The sequence below is a fragment of the Oratosquilla oratoria genome, chromosome 12 (genome assembly GCF_046742065.1).
Source record: "Oratosquilla oratoria isolate Oo_2021 chromosome 12, ASM4674206v1, whole genome shotgun sequence".
NCBI lineage: Eukaryota > Metazoa > Arthropoda > Malacostraca > Stomatopoda > Squillidae > Oratosquilla > Oratosquilla oratoria.
In genome coordinates, this window is record NC_134788.1 from 33,390,211 (window position 1) to 33,412,324 (window position 22,114).

General features: G+C 39.6%; 2 protein-coding genes across 4 annotated transcripts in view; both read left to right on the plus strand.

Moving 5' to 3' along the window:
* LOC143030325 (uncharacterized) overlaps positions 1-5,275 on the plus strand; it is a 29,543-nt gene extending 24,268 nt beyond the window's left edge. The window contains exons 8-9 of the mRNA XM_076193478.1: positions 3,446-3,523; positions 3,876-5,275. Of these exons, the coding sequence (XP_076049593.1) occupies positions 3,446-3,523; positions 3,876-5,265 (1,468 nt within the window). The 3' untranslated portion in view covers positions 5,266-5,275. The remainder of the gene's footprint in view (positions 1-3,445; positions 3,524-3,875) is intronic.
* Positions 5,276-15,068: 9,793 nt separating this feature from the next.
* LOC143031317 (uncharacterized) lies at positions 15,069-21,470 on the plus strand. Of its 3 annotated transcripts, none has more exons than XM_076194996.1 (2): positions 15,069-15,206; positions 19,986-21,470. In XM_076194996.1, the coding sequence occupies exon 2, from the start codon at positions 20,355-20,357 to the stop codon at positions 21,468-21,470; it is 1,116 nt and encodes a 371-aa protein (XP_076051111.1). In that variant the 5' UTR covers positions 15,069-15,206; positions 19,986-20,354. The 3 variants fall into 3 exon arrangements, with proteins under 3 accessions (XP_076051111.1, XP_076051109.1, XP_076051110.1); XM_076194994.1 differs by lacking the exon at positions 15,069-15,206 and adding an exon at positions 15,470-15,908; XM_076194995.1 differs by lacking the exon at positions 15,069-15,206 and adding an exon at positions 15,470-15,897.
* Positions 21,471-22,114: the final 644 nt, after the last annotated feature.

Genomic DNA, 22,114 nt, shown 5'->3' on the forward strand with positions numbered 1-22,114 from the left:
ATCATTGACAGGTATTTGTAGATATGAAATTAAATGTTGAAAGTAAGTTTTGGTCTTAATTCACTTAAAATTTCAAACATCCATAAAAAACCATGCCTCTAAGTTAGAAAAAAATTCAAGATTTTTCAACAATTTCATATCTTTTAAAATTCATGGAGAAATCCATCAATTCTAAGAGTTGCTATATATAGAGTAGATTTTGTTCTTTCATTTTGTACCTAATTTGTTGTTCTATCTTTGATAGGTAAAAATTGTACCACAAAATAGGCTTAGAAATGCCTCAAAATTACCCATTTTGGTAAGATAACAAAAAACTTCAGCTGCCATGCCACAAGGCTTCCATACATCCTAAATAAAAACAAATGTGATCTTTTCGTACTTTGGGTCAAAAAGCATTAGGAAAAGTACAGTAATGTATGAAAATATGACAAATTTGTTTTTTGAGCAGGCCTTATGGTCTCTTGCAGTCTCCTTCATTCTTATGTTCTTATGTTATGTTCTAACCTTTGGGTTCGAGTGTCTGGACCAAGTGTGGTAATGATGGCTTGGATGACTGCCTGTACAAGTCCACAGTAGCATGATCTCAAAATTGGTTGAGATCATGACAACTGTTCTTAATGGCTTGTAGAAGCATGTCTTGGATTTTCGTTTGTAGAAGAGCAGACCAGAACCTCAGATTATAAATTGTACGATGATCATCAGTTACTACAGATAGCTTTTTTTTTCAATAATTATATTTTATGGTGTATTTACAGAAATAAACAATAACAATACCTACATGCACTTTATTAGACATGCAATGATGTTTTCATAAAAGCTAAATTTTAAACAAATGTGTCATTTTTTCCTAGTTATCAAATGTGCCATATTTACTGTACCATTTTGCATGTGTCATTTTTCTTAAGATCTGATTTTGGACATGATTATTGGATAGGTATAGACCTTTGCAAAAAAAAAAAAAAAAAAAAAAAAAAAAAATCCAGTGATCTGTGCTATTGTATGTTTCATTATATTGCAATTATTTTGTTTTATTTTTTATTTTTGTGGCTTTTGTGTATTCATCCACTCCTGTGGCTTATTTTTTCCCTGTTAATTTTCACTCTACCAATCACCTAAATAATTAAATCATATGTTCATGTATGAATAAGATTGCTATAGGAATCGAAAATCCATGTGAACAAGTTGCATAAACACTGCAAAGGAAACATGGACTGGAAGTGAAGCGTTTATTCCTGACATTTCATCTATTGACTTTCTCAAAGGAATGAGCATACTGGATTGTGCAGAGTTTATATACACACTTGGTGGCTCAAAGGGATATATGAGTGTAGAATGCTGTGTTCTGATTGGCCCGCTGAGACAGCCAATTGTGAAGCACTAAACCCGCTGAGGATTTAGCCCAAGTGAAACTTCCAGCCTCACTATTAATGTTGGGACGAGTAGTGATGTATGCAGTTTCTATGGATTTCCTGACCTTTTTATCCATACCTTTGTGTAATACCTCAGCTTGGTTCCATTGTGGGAGGTGCCCAGAATTGTCTACATGCACCACCATTGTGTTGGTGAGCCTATTGTGATGGTGGTTGGCCTTATGATCCCTGATCCTTCTGTTAAGCCCCTTCTTTGTCTCTCCATAATATGCTTTATTGCATGATGTGCATGGGATCTTATACAAGACACTGTCCTCACTCCTCCTCATCTTGGTTCTGCTTCTTAATATACGTCATTGCTTGATCCTGAGCTTAAGACGAAGAGCAGAAGAAATCATCCACATAAGCAGGTTAAAAGAAAGTGAAGGCAATGCCACTAACAGAGGATAGGAGACATTACTAGGATGCTCAGGAGCACTGAAGTAAAAGCAGCAATAACATTGGGAATGAAGATCAGTAATATATTAAGAAGCAGAACCAAGATGAGGGGGAGTGAGGACAGTGTCGTGTATAAGGTCCCACGCACATCATGCGATAAGGCATATTATGGAGAGATGAAAAGGGGGCTTAACACAAGGATCAGGGAACATAAGGCTGACCTCCATCACCATAGGCTCACCAACCCAATTGTGGTGCATGTAGACGATTCTGGGCACCTCCCACAATGGAACCGAGCAGAGGTATTACACAAAGGTAGGGATAAGAAGACCAGGAAATCCATAGAAACTGCATACATCACTACTCGTCCCAACATCAACAGTAAGGCTGGCTTCCCTTGGGCTAATCCTCAGCAGATATAGCACTTCATGATTGGCTGCCTCAGCGGGCCTATCAGAACACAGCGTTCTATGTTCATATAACCCCTTGAACCACCAAGCATGTATATAAACTCTGCATGATCCAGTATGCTCATTCCTTTGAGAAAGTCAATAGACGAAACATCAGGAATACACGCTTCACTTCCAGTCCATGTTTCCTTTGCTGTGTTTATGCATTGCTATGGGACACAAATATTCATGCAAATTACTCATTAGAAGTAGCAGTTTCCAATGAATAACTATAATTCAGCCTTGTTTTAGTAGTTGACAGAAGAGAGTGGTGAATCTAACCTAACCTCAAAGTATGTAGGGACAAGTGATTTACTTCTTACTCGAGGATGTCAGAAATGAACATTTTGTAGTTTGATTTATAGGTTTCAGGTGGTATTTGTGTGGAATGTTACTTTTTTTCTTGCCAGCCCTGAGGTTAGGGGAGAGTGGAATCAATGAAAAATGAAGAACAAGTGATTTGGTGTAGAAATAATTATCAGATTTGCATAAATCTCTCAAACGTTAATAAACATCTTTTTTGATTAGTGCTTGTGTATTGTGGTCCTCTCCAAAAGTTTAAACAACTTTTTTGATTAGTGCTTGTGTATTGTTGTCCTCTGCAAAAGTTTAACAAAGAATCTTATTTTTAGTTATGCTATCATGTCCTACATTATACACCTACTTCTTTTGCTTGCATCCTCTCTTAGCAGTGTTTATGCAGCTGGAGAGGGGGGGGTCGCCGATTAAATGAAGCGGCCTTGCTGTGGATGTGCTGTGTCTTGCGACACTGCTTCTGACCCAGGGCGGTGGGCAGGGTGCAGGGATGACCCGTCATCCAGGAGGTGCTCAGATGAGAGGGAGGGTGGGAGGGGTGTGGAGTGTATTTAGGGATGAAATGGGTGGGAGTGTTTTTATGCCTTTCCCTTTTTGGCTACCTCCCTTGGAAGGGGGAAAAAGCCTTGGAAAAAAAAAAAAATCCTTGTTAATTTTTACTTCTCCAGTCTTTTCCTCACAACCCCATATTTATTATTATGTGTTCAATCTTCCATTTCTTTCTTCTTCCTTAATGGTTCTTCTTTGATACAAGTTGTTTGTTCCCTTCAACTACAGCATTTCAGTTAATGCATACTGTGTATACTCATATGCTACTTCTATTATATGCTCTCAAAAAGTTAGATGTCAAACTTGTTATATCTTTTCTTTCAGGTCAATGGTAGATAAAAACTTTTCCTTGGAAAAGATATCTGAAACTCTGTGTATTAGTCATATAATAAAGAGAAACTGGTGTGGCGTCTGCAGCACACCTATTTCACTAGTCATATTAAATATCACTTTATGGCCTACAGTGGAGAGAAATCTCTCCAATGTGACCTGTGTGATGCAACTTTCTCAGGAAAGAGTTCTCTCATATATCACATGATGACCCACACAGGAGAGAATCCTCTTCATTGTGTCATGTACAATTTAGCTTTCCCACAAAAGAGTCATTTCAAAGATCACATGATGACCCACACTTGAGAGAAGCCTTTCCAATATGAACTGTGTGATGAAGCTTTTTCAGGAAAGAGTTCTCTCAAAAATCACATGATGACACACACTGGTGAGAAGTCTTTCAAATGTGACCTTTGTGATGCAGCTTTCTTGAGAGTCATCTAAGATATCACATGATGGCCCACACTGGAGAGAAACCTTTCCAATGTGACCTGTGTGGTGCAGCTTTCTCAGTAAAGAGTCATCTCAAAAGACACTTGATGACGCACACTGGAGAAAAGCCTTTCGAGTGTGGCCTTTGTAATGCAACTTTCTCACGAAAGAGTCATCTTAAAAATCATGCGATGGCCCACACTGGAGATAAACATCTCCAATGTGACCTGTGTGATGCAGCTTTCTCAAGAAAGAGTAATCTCAAAAGACACATGATGACCCACACTGGAGAGAGGCCTCATGAATGTGACCTGTGTGATGCAGTTTTCTCAAGAAAGAATGCTCTTAAAAGACACATGATGACCCACACTAAAGAGAAGCCTTTCGAGTGTGACCTGTGTGATGCAACTTTCTCAGGAAAGAGTTCTCTCAAAAGACACATGATGATCCACACAAGAGAAAAGCCTTTTGAGTGTGTCCTATGTAATGCAGCCTTCTCAAGAAAGTGTGCTCTGAAAAAACACATCATGACCCACACTGGAGAGAAGCCTTTCGAGTGTGATCTGTGTGATGCAGCTTTCTCAGGAAAGAATTCTCTCAAATACCACATGATGGCCCACACTGGAGAGAAGCCTTTCAAGTGTGACCTGTGTGATGCAGCTTTCCCACGAAAGGAATATCTCAAAGATCACACAATGACCCACACTGGAGAGAAACCTTTCCAATGTGACCTGTGTGATGCAGCTTTCTTAAGAAAGAATCATCTCAAAAGACACATGATGATCCACACTGGAGAAAAGCCTTTCGAGTGTGTCCTTTGTGATGCAGCTTTCTCAAAAAAAAATCCTCTCAAAGTTCACATCATGACCCACACTGGAGAGAGGCCTTTCAAGTGTGACCAGTGTGATGCAGCTTTCTCAAGAAAGGTATATCTTAAAGATCACACAATGGCCCACACTGGAGAGAAACCTTTCCAATGTGACCTGTGTGATGCTGCTTTCTTAAGAAACAGTCATCTCAAAAGACACATGATGAAACACACTGGAGAAAAGCCTTTCGAGTGTGACCTTTGTGATGCAGCTTTCTCAGAAAAGAGTCCTCTTAAAGCTCACATGATCACCCACACTAGAGAGAAGCCTTTCAAATGTGACCTGTGTGATGCAGCTTTCTCACGAAAGGACTATCTTAAAGATCACACAATGGCCCACACTGGAGAGAAACCTTTCCAATGTGACCTGTGTGATGCAGCTTTCTCCAGAAAGAGTCATCTCAATAGACACAAGAAGACCCACACTGGAGAAAAGCCTTTCAAGTGTGACCTTTGTGATGCAGCTTTCTCACAAAAAGAGTCCTCTCAAAGCTCACACGATGATCCACAATAGAGAGAAGCCTTGCAAGTGTGGCCAGTGTGATGCAGCTGCTTTCTCAGGAAAGAGTAATCTCGTGAGACACATGATGACCCACACTGGAAAGACATGATTACTTATACTGGAGTAAAAAAGAAAATTCTAGTGTGACCTTTGTGATGTAGCTTTCTTGGAAAAGAGTTCTATCAAATATCATATGGAGAAGCCTTTCCAGTGTGACCTGTGCAATGCAGCCGTATTAGTAGAGCATAATCTCAAAAGACACATGATGACTCCCCACTGGAGAGGTACCCTTACCAATGTGACATGTGTGATGCAGCTTTTTCACAAATAGAGTATCTGAAAATCACATGACCCATACTGGAGAGAAGCCTTTCAAGTGTGAACTTTGTGGTGCTGTTTTCTCGAGAAAGAGTCATCTCAAATATCATATGATGACCTACACTGAGGAGAATTTGATCAAGTGTGACCTATGTGACGGGGCTTTCCCATGAAAGAGTCATTTCAAAGATAATGTGAAGACACATACTGGAGAGAAGCCTTTCCTTTGTGACCTCAAATATCACAAATTGACCCACAGAGGAGAGAAGCCTTTCCAGTGTGACCTATGCAGTGCACCTTTATCAGGAAAAGGGCATCTTAAATATTACATGACCCACACTGGAGAGATGCCCTTCAGTTGTGACCGGTGTGATGCAGTTTTCTCAGTAAAAAGTGCACTCAGTCAACACCTTATGACCCACAATGGAGAGAAGCTTTTACAGTGTGACCTGTGTAATGCCGCTTTCTCACTAAAGAGTAATCTAAAAAGATACATGATGACCAACACCGGAGAGAAGCCTTTCGAGTGTAACCTGTGTAATGCAGCTTTCTCACAAAAGAGTCATCTCAAATATCCCGTGGTGACCCACACTGGAGAGAAAACTTTCAAGTGTGACCTGTGTGATGCATCTTTCACGGAAAAATAAAGTAAACTTAGAAATCACGGGGTGACATAAAGGAAAAAAAAATTGTTTTCTTATGAATGATTTCAAAAGTAAAGTAGTGACTTGCACTTGCTCATCAAAGGTTGATCTCATCTAGTGTGTGATGGTTCACACTGGTGTGAGGCCTCTCCAGCATGACCTGAGTGATTTTTATCTTTTCTCTGTGATAGTACTTTCTACTATTAAGAATTGATCCATTGTTATAGACCTGTTTGATAGATAAGTCGTCATGCATCCAACCTAGTTATGGACCAAAAGATCTCCTGTCTACATGGTCTTTGTAATCCTTTGTAAAAATACACAAGGTTATATGTGCATCCTGTTTGGTTACACTCTTCCTGGTGGGGTGCCACAGTATACAAATCCAATTTAAAAAACTCACTGCATAATCTCTCAATTCACTGTGCAACCATAATAGATTTAGATTTTATTTTTCTGTATACAGTCATTTTACCAGCAATTCAAACCAAATAACCTTGATAAACTGATTAAACAACAGATATCAAGAATATAGACTGAGTCACAGGTAAACAAAATTATATACTACAGATAACTCTAAGAAGCCCAAGAAAGAGCCTATGGCCATAGAGTATTTTATATATATGTATATATACAGTATATATATATAGTCACACCAGAAGTCCACTATGTAATGATTAAATACAAATAAGTGCTTTATAGTATGAGCAGTCACATAGTACATACCTAGAAGAATCTTTGACATTCCTGGGACATCTGTGAGATCCAGAAGTGGCATCGAATTTGGAAGCACAACAGTGATGCAGGTAATAAGCAAGTGTTATTATGAATAATTGTCAGTCTTGTACATGTACTTATTATGTGATAGAAGCAATCTTCCTCAACAATTCATGACTACGTTCCCTGGTTTGATGTTAGTTCCAATTGCATGTAGGCAATAAGAATTTGGAAGGTAGAATGAAGTCCTGTGAAAATGCACATTTAATGTTTATATTCTCCCAAGCTAGTCATGCAGTGACCATAGATAAAAAGCCACAAATTAATGAACAGGTTTCTAAGGTTTATTCTTGGTAAGCTCTTTTTTAATGCAAAGGGTGTGTGTTACAGGAGTATCATATATAATTTGGGATTGGAATACTCAAATACATTCATTGAAAGCCCCATCTCACAAGAGGAACAATTGCCTCACAAAATATTAATAAGATGATATGTATGTACATTACATTGGAAGATTGCAGAGACAGCATCATTCACAATAACCTGATAAAAAGATATGATTTGTAGGGACTTTCTGAATAATCACAATTGATGAAACTATTCCCACCATGTGCCATGCTTTTTGTAGTTGATAGAATAGGGTTGTGGTGGGTTGAGCCCAAGGCCAACCCAAATGTCTTCATGTTAAGAAAAGCAAACCTTTGACAAAACTGTAAAAATTAATATGCTAAATTCATATTGATGAATAAATAATGAAAATAACATGGTAATATAATGTTCAATTTCCATGAAAATTTTTGTTGAAATTAGTTCAAGGATACTCCATGGTGATTGCATTACAGAACTCTGATAACCAGTCAACTGTATACCTAACCTAAGCTTGAAACTTCCTGGGTATTTGAATACAAAAATTAAAACCAGCATATGAAAACAGTTATTAAACCAGTGAGGATTCATAACTAGTTCACAGAAGCTTTGAAATTTATTCAGTTTTTTAAATATTGTTTATGTACTGAAGTACGAAAGTGTTTATGACAACAGTAAACCTGATTATACTCATGTAAAGAATAACACACTCAATAATTTTCTTGTAAAAAATAGCAAACCCTGCAGTGATTGGGTTTGCTTGTCTTGACATAATGAGACATAAACATGTTATAGATTTATATATGGGCTTCTGGTGCTATTTATGCTAGAATTCACTTGTCCACATGCCAATCCTTTGTGGGGAAGTGTTCCCTGATAAATAGAAACCAAAAAAAATTTGCAGAATGACATTATTTTCTGGATGTCTGGAAAAAAATAAATGGCACAGGAACAAATGGCATGGTAGATAAAGCACAACTGAGAAGTAGGAAGAAATGACACATTTGTTTAAAATTTAGCTTTTATGAAAACATTGGATGTCTAATAAAGTGCATATAGATATTGTTCTTGTTTATTTTAATAAATATACCATAATCCACAAGTTTTGAAAAAAAAAAAAATTATATATATATATATATATATATATATATATATATATATATATATGTAGTATCTGATAATCATCATATGATTTATAATCTGATGTTATGGCCTGCACCTTTAAGAGACTGTTAGTCTTGCAGCCTTCCAAATGGTCTGTGCAGAGGTTCTTCAGACGTTGCTGGAGTTGAACATAGATGCTCTTCCTTTTTACCAACTGCATGGCAGGCCACTAGACCGACAGCTGTGGCTTCCTCTTGGCATAGTACAGTAGTGCACTCCCAGATTGTTGGATGATGATGATGATGTTACAAGGAAGAAGCAACAGTTCCAGCCTTCACACTGGATGTTGGTTCTCAGTGATTCATTCTTGGTGGCATCATGAAAATTGCACAGTTGTGGAGGGAAGCAAGGTGGCAAAAGTTGAGAACAAGAACTCATGGCTGCTATTCTTTTTTTTTTCTGCATCTTGGAAGACGTGTAACTGACATAAAAGTGTCAAGGTAACAGAGAAAAAGAATAGCTTAAGGAGAACAGGAATTTCAGAGGTAGTGAAGATTATTTTCCACATCAACTGATAATAGACCTAATGCATTCAATTCTCCACAAAACTGTGATAACTTGTCATTATTCTTGTAGAGCTTGGTGTGGCCAAGGCCTTGAACTCTCCAAGTGGTCTTGGATAGGTGGTGGGAACACCCTTGGGTAAACCTGTTAAAATATATATATATATATATATGTTACTATACTTTTCCCCCCCCCCCTTTTTTTTTTCCCCCTGAAAAAGACAAAAATCCCATTTCTTTTTTATCTAGGATGTATGGAAGCGTTGTACCATAGAGACTTTTTTTTTTTTTTTTTCTACTGCAGTAGCAGTATTCCATCCTCCAACACTGACCGCGTCCAAGACAACCGTCTTCCATGCAGACCGAACTTGGATTGATGGCGTGACCAATGCGAGCGGAAGCAGATGTTGATATCATCCACATTGGTGTGTAGAACAGCACCAGGAAGGTGTTGAGTTGTTCCAGCTTTGCTTTGCAACATTCTCATCATGCTCAAGCAGATCACAAAACATCAGCATCTTCATGGAATACAAGTTCCTGGCCATCCATCCGGCCTGGTCAGTGGCCCCTGGTCGACTCCAGTGAATCCCACAGGGAGGTGCGCCTCCAAGAACAATCACTGTGAGCTCAGCCATTTCCTTGTAGTCAGCTCTCAGCGCCATCTCGAATGTAAGGATATCATGAAGTATTTCCTCACAATATCTCTTCTTGTCCCTGAACCATCAGGGTTTTAGTGTTGCCTGTTGTCGATTTCCCCCACACATCCTTGAAGTATCTGAACCAAGGATTCTCTAGACTCTTCACCTTGCCAAACAGCCTTTCCTAGACTGCTCCAACTAGCACTTCCAGGATGTGGTGTCTGCACATAAGGTAAAACACCTTAGTGTTTAGCTTTTCCTCAAGCAGTTTGGTAGCTCCCCAGTGTACTCCACTGTCACTGGATGTAGTGTCAAAAACAAGGGCAGTTATGACACTTGTAAGCCCCTGTGTCTCCAACAAATCCAATGATGCCTCAGCTCAAGCAGTGCCTATTTAGCTGTTGATGACAAATACTCCCAGTAACTTGCCGCCTTCAGGATAGACTGGTGGTCCAGAGACGAGCACAACTAAAGTCTCTGAGGTGGTCCCAGGTTCACTACCCAGGACGTCTCTGAGCATCTTCCCATCCCAGTGTACTCGTAGAGCAGCAAGCTGGGGAGGGTCCTCGCTGAACTCTGCCATGTAGCTTTGGCTGATGTTGTACCTGGACAGCATTCTGTTCTACATGTTGATCTAGAAATAACTAACTTGTCCAGATCAGCCTCACCAGCTTTCAAGGTGGCAGAAACTGGGACAGTAACTTGGTTATCAGACAAGGCAAGATGATCAGCTGTATTGCAGTTGGCCTCATATTCCATGACATTCCTATGGAATGTTATAGTCACAATGTCTTCATGGTGGGAACATCCAGGACGAGGCTGCCGGTAATCCATATCCTCTGTGTTAGGGTCACTGGCACTGGAATCACCCCAGGTAAAGTCATCCATGTGCATAATTGCCTCTTGTTCTGCTGCGGCTGCAAAATGATACAATATAGTAAGCGTGTAAAAATGGAAAATAATACAATGTGGCAAGCATGTAAAATTTCTAAAATTGTTGTGATATTCAAAAGTATGAGAGTATGATTACTTTGCATGATCTTTCTATTTTGAAATTCCATCTGTCATCAACAAGCTATATAAATTGTTAGTTTGTCCACATTTGGAATATGCGGTTTCCGTATGGTCAGCGAATATTAAAATTTTGAAAATTGGAATAAAACAAGTAAAAACGAAGAGGCGCAAAACTGATTCCAAATATCATAAGTAAGTTGTACGACAATTGACTAAGACATATACTCAGGGGCAATTTAATATGGTGTTTATTTCAGTATTTATTTAAAATTCTTAAGGTAATTGACAGCATCAAAAGTGACGAATAGTGGGTAGAAACAACTTCGCCAACCGTGTACAAAATGAATGAAATAAATTTCCTGCAGTGGCAGTGCAATATAGTAGGCTACAGTTCGAAGTTTTAAAATTAGTTTAGATAAGCACCTAAGCAATATAGCCTACTGTAATGCCTACCTTTTACTTTATTTTATTTTGTTGTTTTTTTATGTTATTGTGGCAAAATAGCATGCAGTTGATACTTTAGGGTCTATATGGGGGGCCCCTACGGACCAGAGCCACACATCATTTTGTCTATGATAGAGGAAAACTCTGTTCATAGAGAAATGATGACACTTTTATACTACGACTGTCCCTCCATTATGCTGTCCCCCAACCCCTTGTTGCTGTCCTGTACCATTTCTCTGAGTATTCTTTTTCTGTGGTGGGGGAAAAGAATACTGCCACCAAGTATTCCTATTTGGATTGTAAGAGGCGAGAAGAAAGGGATGGGGATTGGGACTAGGCATCCTTCTCCTTGTAGCCCCACAGGGGACATTCCTAAACAAAAAAGAGAAGGCATAAGAGGGTCTGGGAGTTTTTGGACTAGCACCCTAAGGTTTGGGTCTTTTAATGTGCGTGGATGTGGTACAGATGAGAGTAAAAGGGAAGAGATAGGTATATGTTTGTGAGAAGGAAGATAGATGTGTTGGCTATGAGTGAAACTAAGTTGAAAGGAAAGGGTGAGTGTAAGTTTGTGTGTGTAAGTGGGAGGTTAACAGGAGTGAAGAGAGGACGAGGGAGGGAAGGGTTGGCTATTCTAGTGAGTGAAGAGATAGGTAAACGGGTAGTGGAGTGGAAGGAGGTTTCCTCAAGGATAATGTGGATGAAGGTGAAACTGGGAAAGGAGATGTGGGTCTTTGTAAATGCATATGGGCCTGGCAGTGAGAAGAGTGTAGAAGAAAGGGAGGCCTTTTGGATATATTTAAATGAGTGCATAGAGGATTTAGGAAGAAATGTAAATGTAATAGTACTGGGAAACCTTAATACTAGGGTAGGAAATTGTCCAATTGATGGAGTGGTTGGGAAATGTGAAATTCCAGGAAAGAATTGTAGTGGAGAGTTGATGGTGGAAATGTGTCTAGAAAGAGAGTTGATAATAGCAAATACAGTGTTTGGGAAGAAAGTCTGGCATAAGTACACATGGGAGAGGGTGGTGGAGGGAAGGGTGGTAGATAGAGCGCTAATGGATTATGTAGTGGTAAATAGGATTATGATAGGAAGAGTTAAGGATGTACATGTGCTAAGGGGAGAGGGTGGGGGAATATCAGATCATTTTTTGGTGGAAGGTAAGTTGAGAGTGGAGGATAGATGGAGAAAGAGGAAGGGGACAAAAGGTAGGGAGGTTCTTAGAGTGAACTCTTTGAATGAAAAGGGAAAGGAGAAGGAGTACGAAAAGAAGCTGAAGGAGGAGTGGGAGGGAGTAAAGGATAGAGTGGAGCTGGGTGTGGAGGAGGAATGGGGATGGTTCAAGGAGGGAGTCATAAAGTGTGCAAGGATGGTGTGTGGAACAAGAAGGACAGGGGGAAATAGAAGAAAGGGTAGTGAACGGTGGGATGAGGAAACAAAGAAGGTTGTAGAAGAGAAGAGGCAAGCTTTCACAGATTGGTTACAAAATAGGACGCGGGAGTCATATGAGAGGTACGAAGAGAAGTAAAGCAAAAGGTAAAGGAGGCAAAGAGGAGAGCAGATGTGAAATGGGGTAAGAGTATGACAGAAAATTTTGAAAGTAATAAAAAGATGTTTTGGAAAGAAATTAAGAGAGGAAGAGGCGAATCAAGTAGAGAAGAAAAGGTAAAAGGTGCAGATGGAGAGATGATAATGGAAGAGAAGGCAGTAAGGGGAAGATGGGCAGAATATTTTAGGGAGTTGCTAAATGTGAAGGAGGATAGGGAGGGAAAGATAGCTGCAGTGGGAAATGCGAAGAAAATGAGAGTGAGGAGTGAGGAGAATGGAGGAGAAATAAGGAAGGATGAGATGAAGGCAGTTGTTAAGATGATGAAAGCAGGTAAGGCACCTGGTCTGGATGGATGCCATGCAGAATGTCTGAAAAAGGGAGGTACAGTGATGGTGGACTGGCTGGTGAGGTTATTTAATGTTTGCTGGAGAGAGGGTAGAGTGATGGAGGACTGGAGGAGTGCCTGTATAGTTCCTCTTTACAAGGGAAAAGGGGACAAGTGTGAATGTAGTAGTTTCAGAGGGATTAGCTTGTTAAGTGTAGTTGGGAAGGCTTATGGGAGGATCTTGATTGAGAGGATTAGGAGAGAAACAGTGTGGATTTAGGGCAGGTAGAGGTTGTGTAGATCAGATCTTTGTGGTAAGACAGATATGTGAGAAAGCTATAGGAAAGGGGAAGGATGTTTTTTGGGCTTTTATGGATCTGGAAAAGGCTTATGATAGGGTAGACAGAAAGGCACTGTGGGAGGTTATGCAGATATATGGGATAGAAGGAAAGCTTCTAGGAGCTGTCAAGAGTTTTTATGAGAGTAGTAGAGCTTGTGTCAGGATTGGAAATGGAGAGAGTGAGTGGTTCGAGGTAAAGGTGGGACTTCGTCAAGGATTCGTTATGTCGCCCTGGCTATTCAACTTATACATAGATGGGGTGGTGCGAGAGGTAAATGCAAGGGTAGTGGGTGAGGGATTGGAGATGGTTAAAGAAAATGGAGAAAAGTGGGAGGTGAGCCAGCTGTTGTTTGCGGACGACACTGCGCTTGTGGCAGGATCGGAGGAGGGATTGAGGAAGTTGGTGGCAGAGTTAGGGAGATTATGTGATATAAGAAAGCTAAAGATAAATGTGGGTAAAAGTAAGGTGATGAGATGTACAAGGGGTGAAAGTGGCAGTAGAATGGAAATGAGCATTAAGTGAGAGTGACTGGAGAAAGTGGATAGTTTTAGATACTTGGGTGCAAATGTAGCAGGAAAAGGTGGAGTGAAGGTGGAGGTAGAATGTAGATTGAGAGAAGCGAGTAAATGTCTTGGTGGATTAAAAAGTGTAATGAGGAATAGACATTTGGGAATGGATGCGAAGAGGAGATTGTATGAAGGAGTGATTGTGCCAACAGCACTGTATGGGGCAGAAACGTGGAACATAAGAGAAGAAGAGAGAAGGAGTTTGAATGTGTTTGAGATGAGGTGTCTGAGAAGTATGATAGGGGTTACTAGGCTACATAGAGTGAGAAATGAGGAGGCGAGGAGGAGAACAGGGGTGGAAAAGGAGCTGGGAGATAGGGTTGATGAATGGATATTAGGATGGTTTGGACACATGGAAAGAATGAGTGAAGAAAGACTAGTAAAAGAGGTATGGAAGGCAGGTGTGGAGGGAGTGAACATGAGGGGACGTCCTAGGATGAGGTGGATGGATGGGGTGAAGGGGGCTTTGGGGAAGAGGGGAATGTCTGTTGAGGAAGGACGGGAGAGGACAGAAGACAGGGGTGAATGGAGAATGGTTGTATATGGATGATGTTGTGATTGCATGAGGTGGAATAGGCGGGGGGATGGGGGTGAAGTAGTATGTGTGAGCAAAATTTGACGCAGCCCGAAGGGATTTCTCTCCGTCCTCTCCTTTTATGCAATGGGGGGACGGAGAGGGGGTCGCCGATTTAATGAAGCGGCCTTGCTGTGGATGTGCTGTGTCTTGCGACACTGCTTCTGACCCAGGGCAGTGGACAAGGTGCAGGGATGACCCGTTATCCAGGAGGTGCTCAGAAAAGAGGGAGGGTGGAGGGGTGTGGAGTGTATTCAGGGATGGAATGGGTGGAAATGATTTTATGCCTTTTCCTTTTTGGCTACCTCCCTTATAAGGGGGGAAAAGCCTTGGTATATGTATGTATGTATGTATTTTATTTTATTTTAACTTTTATTCGTTATTATATATATATATATATATTATATATATATATATATATACATATATATATACATATATATATATATATATTATCGTTATTTATTTAGTTATTGTGGTGTGAATGTGACGCGGACGGGGACGAGCGGTTGACACCACCAGCTGGGGGGTCAAAGGGGGGCGCGGGTCAGTGACTCCAGAAGGGGGAATGCCTGCGCGTCGGTATGGGTAGTACTACGTAGCAAGGGCCACGGGTAGGTGGATGTGTGTGTGTGCGTGGAGGAAGGAAGGAAATCCACAAAGTGAGTCGTTTTCGAAGTTAGACGGTAGGGAAACTAGCATAATGACCGTGCTGTGTAGCCTACACCCGAGGAAGGATAAGGACTGACCCAGAAGAAACTACAGGAACGAGGTTTCAACGGAGAAACAAGTAAATCACCTTTCCCAACTACACTTATGCATCATTTATTATTTATTTATTGTTACATTTTTTTTTTTTTGCTATTGCCTATTTATTTGTTTTATTATTTTATGTACGTATTTATCTTTATTTATTCATTATAATTTTTCCTGCATCCAACCTAGTTGTGGACCCAAAGGCAACCTGTCTGCATGTTCTCTTTTTGTAATCCTTTGTAAAAAAAAAAAAAAAAAAATACACAAGGTGATGTTTGCATCCTGTTCGATTACACTTCCTAGCGGCTGCCACAGCACGAAAATCCAATTAAAGCAATTCAGTGTTCACTGCATAATCTCTCAATTCACTGTGCACTCATTATAGATTTAGATTTTATTTTTTTCGTATACAATCATTTTACTTGCAATTCAAGCCATATGATAAACTCATTAAACACCAGATATAAAGAATATCAATATTGACAGAGTTATAGGTAAACAAAATATTACCGATATTAAGAAATAACTAAGCCCAATAACAGTGAATAAGGCTTCTATTTCCATCGAACATTTTTTCTATGGTCAAACCACAAGTCCACTTCATAATAATTGAATACAAATGAATACTTTAGTGTGAGTAGTCACATAGAAGAATCTTTGAGATTCCTGAGACATGTGTGAGATCCAGAAGTGGCATACAATTTGGAAGCACAACTGTAATGCAGGTAATGAATAAGTAAGTGTTATTATGAACGGCCGTCAATCTTGTACATGTATTTAGTATGTGGTAGAGGTTATCTTCTTCATCTGTTCATGACTATGTTCCTTGGTTTGTTGTTAGTTCCAATAAGAATTTGGTAGGTCAAATGAAGTCTTATAAAGATGCATAATTATTGTGATCTGTGCTATTGTATGTTTCATCATATTGCAATTTCTTTGTTTTATTTTTTGTTTTTGTGGCTTCTTTCCATGTATTCATCCACTCCTGTGGCTTATTATTTCTCTATTAATTTTTACTTTCCCAATCACCTAAAAATTAAATCATATGTTCATGTATAAAATAGTGATTGCTATGGGACACCAATATTCATGCAAATTATTCATTAGAAGTAGCAGTTTCCAATGAATAACTATAATTCATCAAGCTACACCCAACAAGCCTTGTTTTAGTAATTGACGGAAGGGAGTGGTATATCTAACCTAACTTAACCTCAGTGTATGAAGTGACAAGTAATTCACTTCTTACTCAAGGATGTCAGAAATGAACATTTTGTAGTTTTATTTATAGGTTTCAGGTGGTATTTGTGTGGAATATTACTTGTTTTCTCGCCAGCCTTGAGGTGTGAAAACTACGGTTCAGTATTTCAGTAATTACATTTGAGAACTTACCGTTCACCTTTGTTTTAACCTGCATAGATTCTCTAAATGTAGTTGGTTTAGAAATTCTAAAGTTCTTGAAGGCTTTCTGAACCTAAGACATGATCCCTTGGTTAGAGGTTTCCAAAAGAGAGGTCCTTCTTTGTCCTGAGCTCAGGGTAATCTGACAGTTCCGATGTTAGTGAGCACAGTATTCCAAGGGACTCGTACGAGTTCAAAAATAGCTCAGAAGACCATGAGTTAATAATTACTTTAAGTAATTTCTCAAAATTAATTCCCAATTTATTAAACCTAAATAGTTACATAGATTTAGTAAACAAAATAAAGAGTAGGGGAGTTTAATCGTATCTTATTTAAGGTTACAATAGGCATGGTTCGAAGTTTCAGGAAAGGCTCCTGAATCGAAGAAAATAACACTTTGAAGGAAAGTTTACCGCACTAAGGTAAACACTAAGATTCCCAATAACAATTACCACAGTACAAAAACGTTGTGATCATGGGAGATTTTAATTATAGAAACATTGACTGGGAAACTTTAATAGGAGATCATGAAGCGAAGAAATTCCTAGATGTGGTGCAGGATAATTTCCTAAAACAAGTGATTACCGATCCTACGAGGGGACAAAATACCCTGGACTTAATTTTAACAAATAATGAGCACCAAATTAGCAGCGTAGTAGTGAGAGATAGTCTAGGCTCTAGTGATCATCAAGAAATAAGATTTAATGTTATTTGGGAAAAATTAAAAAGTACGAATAACGTTGAAGTACTAGACTTTAGGAAAGCAAACTTTGACAATATATAAACCTATTTGAAATTGAATACGAAATGTGCAGACATTTCGAACATTGTCAGTTCTCGTTGCAGGGCTGGGAGTCAGGTCTGGACTAATAGCCGGGTCATGGAGGGTAATATGCATACCTTAGGTCAGGTCACTTGGGGGCGAGGGCCCCACAGTCAGGTCAGCAATTTAGAAGAAATGTATAGCAATCTAACTGATCTAATTATTAATGCACAAAACACATTTATCCCCCTAAAGTCAATACAGAAAAATAGTAATACTCCCAAATGGATGACAGACAGATTGAAACATGAGATCGGAATGGAAAGAGGACTTTACGTAAAAATAGATAATGGGGAATCACACCTTAGATCAAGATATAATGAAATGGCAAAGCTGGTTAAAAGGAATACATGTACAGGGAAACGTAATTATGAAATCAAGGTTGCCAGTCAAGCAAAATCCAACCCAAAGGGTTTCTTTCACCTCTATAGAACAAAAAATAAAGAATAGGACCAATTAGAAATGGTGAAAATGTCATGATCGAATGGGAGGAAAAAATGAGTGAGGAGTTTAACAATTATTTTCCAATGGTATTTACTAATGAGAGGTTAGATAAAGTACCTGACTGCGATCTGATTTAGAGAGGGGATGAAGAAAGTAGTCTATCTAATATCAGCATTAGTAAAGAAGAAGTAGTCAAGCAGATTGAAAGACTTAAAGCTACAAAATCTCCGGGTCCAGATGGAAATTTTTTCAAGAATGCTTAAGGAGTGTAAATTTGAAATTGCGACCAGTTAACTGAAATATTCAATAAATTGGTAGACACTGGTTTTGTGCCAACTGCTTGGAGGCAGGCAAGCATTGTTCCTGTTTTTAAGAAGGGAAATAGGTTGTCTATATGCAACTACAGGCCAATCAGTTTGACATCGGTTATAGGAAAAATGCTTGAATCAGTAATGGTAAATAGACTCGGAGAACACAATGAAGGGGATGATTTAATTCGTGATTCACAGCATGGTTTCTCCAAGGGTAAGTCATGTGTGACTAATCTTCTATCCTTTTACACTAAACTATATAAGGCGTCAGACAACAAGGAAAATTACGATGTTATTTACCTTGACTTTAGCAAAGTGTTTGACTAAGTGCCACACCAGAGACTACTAAATAAAATCAAAGCCCATGGCATAGGAGGAAAAGTGTTAGAATGGATTAGAGCTTGGATTAGTAACAGAAAACAGCGGGTCACCATAAATGGAATAAAATCTAGGTGGGGCAATGTTACTAGTGGGGTCCCCCAGGGCTCGGTTTTGGGTCCCTTGTTCATTATGTACATAAACGACTTAGACGATGGGATAAATAGTGATGTTAGTAAGTTTGCGGACAACACTAAAATAGGATGCCTAATTAGGTCAGGAGACGACACAGAGATTCTGCAGAATGATCTTGATAAATTGTTAACATGGTCGGTGAAATGGCAAATGAACTTCAATATCTCTAAGTGTAGTGTGTTAAACGTAGGGCCACACAATCCCGAAAATAGATACATCATAGATAACAAGTTTTTACAAAAATCTGAGTGCGAGAGGGACTTGGGAGTTCTAGTGAGTCCGGACCTGAAAACCAGGAAGCAGTGCATTAGTGCCAGAAATAAAGCTAACAGCATTAGGTTTATCCATCCCTGACTATGCGGTACAGTTTTGGTCTCCGTCCTATAGAATGGACATAGATTCACTAGAATCAGTACAGAGAATGACCAAAATACATGGACTCTGAAATTTGCCTTACGAAGAGAGGCTTAGGCACCTAAACTTACACTCTCTGGAAAGACGCAGAGTGCGGGGTGATCTAATAGAAGTGTTCAAGTGGATCAAAGGCTATAACAAGGGTGATGCAAACAAGGTCATCATAATAAAACAACAGGGTAGGACTTGCAGTAATGGGTATAAACTGGACAAATTTAGATTTAAGAAGGAAATAGGCAAGAATTGGTTTACCAAAAGGGTGGTCGATGAATGGAATAAACTTAGTAACCATGTAGTAAGCGCTGAAACTATCAGTTGTTTTAAAAAACCATTAGACAACTTTATGGATGGGGACGACAGGTGGTGATGGATATGGAGCTGCCTAGTGTAGGCCTTATGGTCTCTTGCAGTCTCCATTATTCTTATGTTCTTAGGTTAGGGGAGAGTGGGATCACTGAAAAATGGAGAACAAGTGATTTGCTGTAGAAATAATTATCAGATTCATACAAGTCTCACATGTTAATGACATTTTTGATTGGTGCTTGTGTATAGTATCCTCTGCAAAAGTTTAAAAAAGAATCTTATTTCCAGTTATGCTATCATGTCCTACATTATACAGCTACTTCTTTTGCTTGTGTCTTATCTTTGCAGTGTATGCAGCCACTCTTTTGCCTTTTATTTCCTTGCTAATTTCTACTGCTCCAGTCTTTTCCTTGCAACCCCAAGTTTTTTATTATTTGTTCAATCTTCCATGTCTTACTTCTTCCTTTGTGGTTCTTCTTTGATATGAGTTATTTATTCCCTTCCCCTACAGCATTTTGGTCAATGCATACTATGTTTGTATACACTTGTTCTACTTGTATTATATGCTCTCAAAAAGATGTCAAACTTGTTATATGTTTTCTTTCAGGTCAATGGTAGATGGCAACATTTCCTTGGAAAAGGTGTCTGAAGATTCTGTATGTTAGTCATACAGTACAGAGAAACTGGTGTTCCATCTGCAACGCACCTATTTCACAAGTCATTTCAGATATCACATGATGGCCCACAGTGGAGACTCAATGTGACCCGTGTGATGCAACTTTCTCAGGAAAGAGCACTCTCATATATCACATGATGACCCACACAGGAGAGATGCCTCTCCATTGTGTCATGTACAATGCAAGTTTCCCACAAGAGTCATTTCAAAGATCACATGATGACCCACACTTAAGAGAAGCCCTTCCAATGTGAATTGTGTGACGAAGCTTTTTCAGGAACGAGTTCTCTCAAAAATCACATGATGGCACACACTGGTGAGAAGTCTTTCAAATGTGACCTGTGTGATGCAGCTTTCTCACAAAAGGGTCATCTAAGATATCACACGATGGTCCACACTGGAGAGAAACCTTTCCACTGTGACCTGTGTGGTGCCACTTTCTCCAGAAAGAGTCATGTCAACAGACACATGATGACCCACACTGGAGAAAAGCCTGTCAAGTGTGACCTTTGTGATGCAGCTTTTTCAGTAAAGAGTCATCTCAAAAGACACATGATGACCCACACTGGAGAAAAGCCTTTCAAGTGTGACATTTGTGATGCAGCCTACTCAGAAAAGTGTCTTCTCAATGTTCACATAATAACCCACACTGGAGAGAGACCTTTCCACTGTGAACTGTGTGATGCAGGTTTCTCAATAAAGAGTCATCTCAAAGGACACAAGATGACCCACACTGGAGAAAAGCCTTTCAAGTGTGGTCTTTGTGATGCAGCTTTCTCAAGAAAGGGTAATCTCAAAAAACACATGATGACCCACACTGGAGAGAGGCCTTATGAATGTGACCTGTGTGATGCAGCTTTTCCACGAAAGAGTGCTCTCAAATATCACGTGATAACCCACACTGGAGACAAACCTTTCAAGTGTGACCTGTGTGATGCAACTTTTTCACGAAAGGAAAATCTTAGAGATCACAAGATGACCCACACTGGAGAGAAGCCTTTCAAGTGTGACCTGTGTGATGCAGCTTTCTCTCGAAAGGACCATCTTAGAAATCACATGATGACCCACACTGGAGAGAAACCTTTCCAATGTGACCTGTGTGAGGTAGCTTTCTTAAGAAAGGGTGCTCTCAAACGACACAGAATGACCCACACTGGAGAAAAGCCTTTCAAGTGTGACCTTTGTGATGCAGCTTTCTCAGAAAAGGGTCCTTTCAATGTTCACATGATAACCCACAGTGAAGAGAAGCCTTTCAACTGTGACCAATGTGATGCAGGTTTCTCACGAAAGGAAAATCTTAAAGATCACATGATAACCCACACTGGAGAGAAGCCTTTCCAATGTGACCTGTGTGTTGCAGCTTTTTCAAGAAAGAGTCATCTCAATAGACACAGGAGAACCCACACTGGAGTGTGACCTTTGTGATGCAGCTTTCTAAAAAAAAAGACATCTCAATAGACACATGATGATCCACACTGGAGAGAAGCCTTTCAAGTGTGGCCAGTGTGATGCAGCTCTCTCAGAAAAGAGTAATCTAAAAAGACACATGATGTCCCACACTGGAAAGACATGATTACTCATACTGGAGTAAAAAAGAAAATTCTAGTGTTACCTGTGCGATGTAGCTTTCTTGGAAAAGAGTTCTATCAAATATCATATGGAGAAGCCTTTCCAGTGTGACCTGTGCAATGCAGCCGTATTAGTAGAGCATAATCTCAAAAGACACATGATGACCCCCCACTGGAGAGGTACCCTTACCCATGTGACATGTGTGATGCAGCTTTTTCACAAATAGGGTATCTGAAAATCACATGACCCATACTGGAGAGAAGCCTTTCGAGTGTGAACTTTGTGGTGCTGTTTTCTCGTGAAAGAGTCATCTCAAATATCATATAATGACCTACACTGGGGAGAATTTGATCAAGTGTGACCTATGTGACGGGGCTTTCCCATGAAAGAGTCATTTCAAAGATCGCGTGATGTCCCATACTGGAGAGAAGCCTTTCCTTTGTGACCTATGTGATGCACCTTTCTCACAAAAGAGTGACCTCAATTAACAT

Excerpts from the sequence above, each read along its gene's own strand:
- LOC143031317 (XM_076194996.1), top strand. The coding sequence starts at position 20,355 with ATGATGGCACACACTGGTGAGAAGTCTTTCAAATGTGACCTGTGTGAT.